This window comes from Ascaphus truei, chromosome 16 (genome assembly GCF_040206685.1).
Source record: "Ascaphus truei isolate aAscTru1 chromosome 16, aAscTru1.hap1, whole genome shotgun sequence".
Lineage (NCBI taxonomy): Eukaryota > Metazoa > Chordata > Amphibia > Anura > Ascaphidae > Ascaphus > Ascaphus truei.
In genome coordinates, this window is record NC_134498.1 from 1,299,935 (window position 1) to 1,309,432 (window position 9,498).

General features: G+C 41.5%; 1 protein-coding gene across 3 annotated transcripts in view; it reads left to right on the plus strand.

Moving 5' to 3' along the window:
* LOC142467251 (DNA-directed RNA polymerases I and III subunit RPAC2-like) overlaps nucleotides 1-8,194 on the plus strand; it is a 48,846-nt gene extending 40,652 nt beyond the window's left edge. For all 3 annotated transcript variants that reach the window (XM_075572708.1, XM_075572707.1, XM_075572706.1), the window contains 3 exons: nucleotides 5,430-5,506; nucleotides 6,612-6,694; nucleotides 8,073-8,194. In XM_075572708.1, the coding sequence (XP_075428823.1) occupies nucleotides 5,430-5,506; nucleotides 6,612-6,694; nucleotides 8,073-8,120 (208 nt within the window). In that variant the 3' untranslated portion in view covers nucleotides 8,121-8,194. The remainder of the gene's footprint in view (nucleotides 1-5,429; nucleotides 5,507-6,611; nucleotides 6,695-8,072) is intronic.
* The last annotated feature ends 1,304 nt before the right edge of the window (nucleotides 8,195-9,498 follow it).

Below are 9,498 nucleotides of genomic sequence, written 5' to 3' on the forward strand. Positions count from 1 at the left end.
CAAGTGCTGGATATTGAATCAAAAATGGAGACTGCTAAAGGATCAGTTCCCAAGACTAGGTGAGTCCTTAGTTTTAGTACTACATGGGAGAGAGAGGAGATATATATATATATATATATATATTTGGTATTTATTTTGTTTTTATTAGCTCGGTGATTACCCTTCCGGAAGCAGAATCTTCAAAGGGTACTGTGGAATCCCTGCTGCATAAGAAAAAAGCCACTAAAAAGACTAAGGGGCCTATGCAGAGAGCAGCGAATTTGAAAAATGGCGAATTTATTAAAAAGTAGCTTTTTTGGAGAGTTTTATTCTCCATATGCAGAAAAGTGCGAATTCTGCTATGTTTAACATGGATGCGTCTGGCGAGTTTAAATTGGCGAGATGCGCGCTTCAGAAACTTGTAAAAACAAATGCGCGCCTTTTTTTTTCCCTTTGCAATGGCCGCGAGCGGCCGCTTCTTGCCAATTTTTTCTGGCGAGGGAAAAAGGAGACAATAGCGCCATTTTATTGGCGCGACCAGCCGCTAGATGCCGTTCGCGGCTCTCTGCATTAGGATATTTGTAAAACTGGCGAGATTGAGGTTTTCGCCAGCCGCGAGGCGAGTTTTACAAATAGAAAAGAAAAATTGGCGCGTTTTTCGGAAATCTCCATTTTCTGCTGTTTTCTGCGCGATTATCTCCAAAAAATGGCGAATTTCGAAATAGCGCTGCTCTCTGCATAGGCCCCTTAGTGGTGCTCGGCATGCGAAAAACAAAGCTCTGATGGGAATGAAGCTGTGTGAAGATTCCTTAAGGCAGCAGCAGGTGATTCTAACGAGCAGATGAGCACCTTCCTTGTACTAATGAAGGAGGCAGTTAAGCAGAGTTTGGATGCTGCTGTGCAACAAGCAGTTAACCCTGCGCAAAAAAGGTCAAGATCCCAAACCAGTTTGGATAAGGGAAAAGGTTTTTCATCTGATGAATCAGACATAGAATGCTTTCAGGTGTCAGAAGGTCAATTAGATTTATCAGATCAAGATATTCAGGGTGATGAATCTGAATTTGATGTAGAAATGGTGGATCCTCATCAAAACCATGAGACAGGCTTTAGAATTAGAAGATACTAAAGAGTTGACTCAGAGGAAAGATAAATTATTTGGGTCAAGACAGAAAAAAAGTAGAGTTTTCCCTGTACATCAGGTGATCCAGGACCTTATTCAATCAGAACTGGCGCAGCCAGGTGCCAAAGTATATATACCAAGAAGATTTGGGAAAATGTATCCGTTTCCACAGGAAGAGGTCAAATTTTGGGAAACCAGCCCAAAGGTGGATGCTACTATATCTAGAATAGCAAGGAAGACCACAATACCAATAGAAGAATCTGCAACCTTGAAAGACACTATGGAACATGGATTACATATTAAAAAAGGCATATGTCACAGCAGGACCAGCCTGTAAGTCAGCCATAGCAACTACATCGGCGGCAAGGGCAATGAGTGTCTGGATTGCCAACATAGAGGAGGCACTAGACAAAGGTGTAAAAAGAAGTTCTATCCTAAAGGCACTGTCTGAAGTAAAGTGGGCGACAGACTACATTGCGGAAGCTTCTTTGGATGCGGTCAGATTAGCAGCTAAATCTATGGCCTTAGCAGTGTCCGCAAGAAGAGCGTTATGGCTAAGACAATGGATGGTGGACGCAGCGTCAAAGAATAGCCTATGCGGATTACCCTTTGAAGGAGAATTCCTTTTTGGCAACAAGTTGGATGCTATAATAACAAAAGCATCAGGAAGTAAGAGTAGTTTTTTGCCCCAGGAAAACAGGAACAGAAGATTCGGTTTCCAGCAATCTGATAGAAATCAGTACAAAGAGGCAAAAGCATATAGACCTAGCAGATCGTTTTCAAGGCAAACATAGAGAGGCGGTAAGCACTGGCTTTTTCGAGGCGCCAGAGGAAGAGGATCATTTGCCAAGAACAAATTCGCATGAAGGTCAAAGGGCCCAGCAGTTGCCAGTGGGAGGAAGACTGACGCAGTTTTCTGCAACATGCGCCCAAACAATACAGGACAAATGGGTATTGGAAACCATTTGTCAGGGATACAGCATAAAGTTCAAAGAAATGCCAAGAAGAAATATATGCCTAACTACAAGTGTACAGTCCAAGGCAAAAAGAAGGCAAATGAATTCAGTTTTTAAAAAGTTACTACAAGCAGAAGTAATAACGAAGGTACCTAAAGAAGACAGAGGAAGTGGAATTGATTCCAGAATATTCCTAGTACAAAAGTCTTCAGGACATTACAGAGCAATCCTAGACCTGAGAAAGGTAAATACATTCTTGAGAATAAGAAAATTCAAGATGGTGTCTTTGAACCTGATCATCCAGGAGGTACAACCAGGAGACTGGATGGTATCGATAGATTTAAGGGACGCTTATCTACACATGCCCGTATCAAGTAGACACAAAAGATTCCTAAGGTTCGCAGTGAACCAACATCATTATCAGTACACAGCACTGCCATTCGGTCTGGCGACCTCTCCAAGGACATTTACAAAAGTTCTAGCCCCGTTAGTGGCAGAAATGAGAAAAAGAGGGGTAGAAATATACCCATACCTGGACGACATCTTGGTAAAGTCAAAGAGTCGGGAGAAATTAGAACAAGACCAATAGATGGTCATAACCTTCTTGGAACAACACGGTTGGTTAATAAACAGAGACAAGGGTCACCTAGTACCCACTCAACTGCTAAAGTTTTTGGTGGTGAAATTCAACACGGCAAAAGGAGAGGTGACGTTGCCAGACACAAGGAGGCAAGACATAGCACTGCAAGCGAGGAAGCTCAGGAAAGCAACCAGAACTTCAGCAGAAGAATGCATGAAGCTTCTAGGGAAATTCGCTTCAACACTAAGCATCATAAAATGGGCAGCGCTCCATATGAGACCGTTACAAAACAATTTTTTACAACAATGGAACGGGAACCACAAGAATACAAGACCAAATCTTGTTACACCCACGCACAAAAGAAAAATTAAAGTGGTGGGAAGATAACCGAAATCTGGGGAAAGGATGGACACTACACCCAATAAAGTGGGAAAAAATCACAACAGATGCGAGCAACGCAGGTTGGGGTGCCCACATGGGAGAAACACTGGTGCAAGGAACCTGGACAAACCAGGAACATCGCCTTCTATCAAATCTGCTGGAACTAAAAGCTGTACAAAGGGCCCTGGAAGTTTTTCAAGACCAAATAAGAGATGGCAATATAAAGATACAGTCAGACAACCGGTCGATTTGTAAAGTATATAGCCAAACAAGGGGGAACCAGGAGCAGAAAGCTGATGAACTTCACAGCAGAAATCCTCTCTTGGGCAGAGGGCCACTTATCAGAGATCACAGCCGTACACATCCCAGGACTGGAGAATGTCACAGCAGACTTTCTAAGTCGCAATATTATACACCCAGGAGAATGGGCATTAGACCCACAGGTGTTTCAAGAGCTGGTAGAGCGATGGGGTCAGCCAGACATAGATCTCATGGCGACACATCAGAACCGCAAGGTAAAAAACTACTGTGCAAGGCGTTTTCATCCAACCGCACAAAGCACAGATGCTCTCAGCTTCAAATGGGATTTCAAATTGGCATACCTGTTTCCCTCAATTCCTCTAATTCCAAAATCAATCAGGAAAATCAGGGAAGACCAAGCAGAAGTGATATTGGTAGCACCATTCTGGCCAAGAAGGCCTTGGTTCAAACACCTGGTAAATATGGCAGTAGATATACCATGGCACATACCAGATCGCAAAGAACTAATGCGACAGGGGCCAATATGCCACCCGAACGCCAAACAATGGGCCTTGACGGCATGGCGATTAAGCGGGAAACATTGAGGTTGAAAGGTTGTTCAGACAAGACAATCCAGACCCTATTACAGGCAAGAAAGGGATCCACATCAAAAGTGTACCATAGAATCTGGCTTTGTTTCCAGAATTGGTGCAAAAAAAGAAAGACAACATTTCTTCTCACCAAGAATTGTGTCAATAGTGGAGTTCTTGCAAAATTGATTTGAGAACGGTCTCAGCCTCGGCTCTCTGAAAGTACAGGTGTCTGCACTATCAGCCTTGTTAGAGAAAAATCTGGCAATGGAAAGATTAATCATCCGGTTTTTACAGGCAGTTAAAAGACTAAGACCTCAAATTAAAAACAGGGTGCCGACATGGGACCTGTTTTTAGTATTGGATGTATTGACAGCACCTCCTTTCGAACCTATACAAGAGATAGGGTTGAGATGGTTATCGTGGAAGATGGCGTTCTTGATCGCGATCACCTCAGCAAGGAGAGTGGGAGAACTACAGGCACTATCAGCTAAGGAACCATTCCTAGTCGTGCACCAAGACAAGGCAGTTCTCAGACCTGTGCATCAATTCTTGCCAAAGGTTGTATCACAGTTCCATATGGATCAGGAAATCGTGATCCCGTCATTCTGTCCAGATCCAAAGAACAAGAAAGAGGAGAGATTACACAAACTAAATGTTGTGAGATGTCTAAAGGTATACATGGGAAGGATGCGAGATGTGAGAAAATCGGACAGACTATTCATCATACCAGAGGGACCGAAGAAAGGTCAAGCAGCATCTAAGACAACAATTTCCCAGTGGATAGTGGCATGTATTAAAAAAGCTTATGAGACCAAAGGACAAGATAAACCTTTGAACATTAAAGCTCATTCTACAAGGGCCATGTCTACGTCATGGGCATTCAAAGCTCAGGCAACACCAGGGCAGATATGCAAAGCAGCAGTCTGGTCCTCGTCCAATACATTTTTGAAATACTACAGACTAGACGTACAATCATCAGCTGACGCACGTTTTGGGTGTAGAGTTCTACAATCTGTAGTGAAATAAAGTGTAAAAGTGAATTAATAAAGGTCAACTGATAAAGAATAAACCACCAGTCAATGCTGTTATGTATCCCTCCCTAGTTGTCACTGCTGGGGTATGTCCCAAAGGTGCCCACTGCCAGGGTGATCAGGAAAGAAGAAAATTTAAAACAACTCACCGTCATTCTCTTTTCCTGGAACCATGGCAGTGGGCACATAGGCATTAGACATACATAGGGAGGGTAACTTTGTGCCCACTGCCATGGTTCCAGGAAAAGAAAATTACGGTAAGTTGTTTTAAATTTTCTTCTTTCACTGGGGTTTTTTGTTTGACTTCCTCTGGATCAATATACTGTAAACACAAATATAGGATAGGATCTGTCGTCTAAATTTAGCATAGGTTGAACTTGATGGATGTATGTCTTTGATTCAATTTCGGCTACTATGTAACAATGTTTTAATAGTTACAGGTATTACTAGTGTGTATAACAAATATGTAATCGCTGAGCTTCTCCATGTAAGGAGCATGCTAGTGTGTATAATCTATATCATTTTTGTGTTTTTTTTTTTTTTTTGTAGTCCTGAAGTTGAGTTTTGTGGATACAGCATTACCCATCCATCCGAAAGCAAAATCAATTTCCGTATCCAGACGCGAGGTAAGTATCTGTTTTCAGAGTATATTTTATCTTCATTCCATTCATCTTCAGCATTGATTCTTTAAGTCCACATTACAATCAGTATATTATTGCTATCTGTTTCATTTTCCTGGTGCAAAAGATATTGATGCAATACTACCTGGAGAACTTAAAGTAAAAAGTAATACAAAAATAGATAATTTAATGCAACCAATTCATTGGACAAATATTACAGCCGAAAGTAGGTTTGCTATTAAACTGTTTTTTGCCAGAAAAACGGCATTGGTTTGTAATATATTGCTATTATATTGATTATTATATATTGATATGTATTGCATGCTAATTGGTTCCTTTTATGCTATTGTATGCATCTTCATCTGGCCTTGTTAAGATACTATATGCACCCAAATAAAAGTACATTAACTTCAGGGATCAATAGCATTTAGTTTCAGGTACAATTTTAATTTAATTGGCCTTGGTCTGTGTCTCCCTTTTCCCCCCCTCTGTTTTAGGATAATTAACAAAGGCATACTTTCGTTTTTTTTTTATTTTTTAGTTTTTTTTTAAAGCAGACGTACCACATTGCCAGCAATATATTGATGAAATGAAAGTATTCTCCCTCATAAAACAGTGTTTGAGGATAACTTTGTTTTTTAGTTTCAAAGCAACTCCTGCTATAGAGACAAATACAGCAAACAAACAATCTGTACTAAATTTGCAGATGGGTTTTCCCCTCCAGTTTTGCACATATGTATGTCTAAAATAGTTGTTGAGTTTTATTATAGTTGGGTTTTTGTGGTTTATCATACTGGCCATTACATCACATCTAACTGAAAAGCAAAATAAGTGATACATACTGTTTTTTGGGGGGTTGCTAAGGGAGTGATACCGGTTATCGGCAACAATTTAGGAACAGTAGTGATTAGGTTTGCATTCTTAAGTAGTCTTTGGATGGTGAATATTTTAAGATTCCTGGCAAAAAAGTTTTAACACAAATATTTCTCCACTATGGAGGATTTAATAAGAATAGTATATGTTCAGATTTTAAAAAAAATGAAGTGGATTTTTTCTGTTCTATACTAATAGGCGCTGTGCCCTGTAATTGTTTGTATTTTGTGGTTTTCAGGTGGAAGTCCAGCTGTAGAGCCATTCAGAAGAGGGCTGAATGAACTCATGGATGTCTGTCAGCATGTGTTAAACACATTTGAGGTGCGCTAACTGATTTTCATTTTAGGCCCTCGCTTTTAGGAATCTTTATTGTGTTGATAGTCAATCACTTTATTAGAAATCCTTGCCTCTTTATATATGACTTTCATTAAACCATTCTGGTCATCCAAGTGGCAACTTAAGACAGTCAATAGCAACTAATAAAAAGCTGACACTGGTGGGGACCAAAATGTTAATATTGAGTGTTCCACAGTAAGAAGTATGCTTGCTTCTTAGATCTATCGGTTTCATGATGTCAATCTGAGGCTACCAAATCTCTGGAAGTATTAACTGGAACAGGTCTGCTTTAGCCAGCAATTTACTGAGGACAGAATTGGGACATTAACTATAAAGATGTAATCTGTTAAAAGTAAACCTATTATTGGTGATGTTAACAACCCCTTTATGCTGGCTATAGTTCTTCTATTGTAAATTTCTACAAACCTCTTTAAACTGTGACTTTTAAGTAAACAAACAGGAATTTAAATCGCATCCCTGCGGCCATACACTGGCGACACACTTTATTGGAGCTCGGCTAGTCCCACGAATTCGGGTATACCCGGGTGTATTGAGGTTTGTGACTGTTTTCTGCCCGAGTGCATTGAGGTATTTTCCAGGCAGGGATTGAAGCATTTTATTCCCGCTGGCTGCAATACTGCACAGTATATATATATATAAACTGCATTACAATTCATGAATTTATGCCATCTGGTAGACACGCGAAGCATTGCAGCCTATTAAATCCTAATCATTATCATTTAACAGATCAGCCGCCCGTCAGCCAGGCATGAACCCAGGCTGGGAAGGCAAATGCAACGGGGCTTGTCAGAGGTGAGGAGCGGCGCATTCCAGGTATCTGCCAGGTACATACTGGGTATTTGCTCGAATAAAGTGTGTCGGTGCAGTATTTGTACCCTTTTGGGTCACACACTCGCATAGAAAAATGCCTCTATTCACCAGCCAGCAAAAGGGCGTTTCCATTTACAGTATTCTAACTCCCCCTTCTTTTACAGGATTACATTCATGGAGTCACCAAAGCTGAAAGTATGGTGGCTGGGGTGGGGGGCTAGGAGGATTGCTACTTAACCCGTTTAACTCTGTGGAGCCCCTGCTTCTTCAGGTACTTGCCTTTGTAGGTAGTGTTGTATGCTTAAATGTCCTGTGGGCCGATAGGAAGCCATGGTGGATGATGGGGCTTCCTATTGGCCCACAGGACATATAAAAAGCCATATGTGTCAAGCTGAGGCTGCTTCCAACATGACCTGTGGAGGGACGTATCTCGGGAAGCATGGGATCCCGGAGCTGAAATTAGCCGGGACTGCTCCAAAGACTCTCTGCTTCCCACAAAATTCAATTTTAATTTTTTTTTTTATTTCTACAGTGCAGCATGAAGGAGCACAAGGAACAGAAAGACGAAGCAATGCAGTAGCATGACATCTCTTACATAGATACTCTTGTATGGGTTTGCTGATCTTGTGTATATAAATGTTTCTACAACTACAATTTTGTAATGTGATTGTGAGGATTGGACCTCGGTCCTGCCCCCGTGACGTGCTGTGCCCAAGCGCTGCAGTACTTATGCCAGGACCGACCTAGTCTCTGCCCCGCGTCCTGTGATGCAACGGAGAACGTTCTTGTCTCCACTTCACGCCAGCGTCGCAATACACGGGGCACTCGAGGTGTTAATGCTATCAGCAGCAACTACCCACCTGCGGTGCACTCCGCCCCTGTTTACCAGTGGGCAGAATGTGTAATGACTCGCTGCCTTCAGCCTTCCCATTTTGCGCACTGCCCTTTATATGCTCAGTCAGCCCTCTGGCAAATTGGCTGATCATAAACGTCTGTTTGTTTCTAGTGCTTGCCTCAAGCATCCTGCTGCCCTTCTTTTGCTCTTGCATTCTGCCTTGATTTCTGTTCCCTTGACCTCGGCTTGTACCTGAACCCGCTGACTTCTCTGACCTCGACTTGTATTTGGACTCCCACCTTCTCTACTCCTGGACCATCTGACTTCTCCAACCCCAGACCACGGCGAGTATAATGACCATTCTGACCTCTCCTACCCTGACCCGGCTATACGACCTTCACTATGCATTCTGGATGCGGTTGTAGGTTGGTGCATATCACTATCCCCACCTCAGCCTCTCTGTCCCGTCCTGTTTGTGGTGAGCACTAGTTACAGTGATCAATCACATAACATCAATTGTTGTTGTTCTGTTTATTTTTCCAATTTTTTATTTTTTTTTTCAAATATTTTTTTTTCAAATATTTTTTTTAGGCAAATATAAAATATACATTCAGGAGTCAATATACACAGCCTAATACAGAAACATTTTTGTATTTTTTGGAGGAGAAGAGGGGCAAAACCTGTTGCCAAAAGGTGGTGGCCTTCCGAAAAAGGAAAGGCCAGGGAAATAATTTTTGCAATATTTAATACTGTTTATTTCAGTTTACGATAATGATTTCAGAATTTCCCAAACCATAGGATTTGCAATAATTGGAACATACTGTGTGGGGGAAAAAAAATATATACACCACACACCACACACCACATACCACCTTTATTGTGTATTGTACATACAGTACATAAAGGAGACAGAGAAAATTTATTTTAGAAAAAAGGGGGATGGGAAGGTGGAAACAGGTTAACTCAAAAGGGTAGGTTAGAAATGGTCAATTTGTGAATAATATCACCGCCAACCAGATACATCCGCAGTCGTAGTCCTCTGGTAATCTCATAGCGTGAGAGGGACAGCGGTCAACTGGAAAACTGGAACGCTTTAACAAAAAACAGCAAACTCCAGGAATTG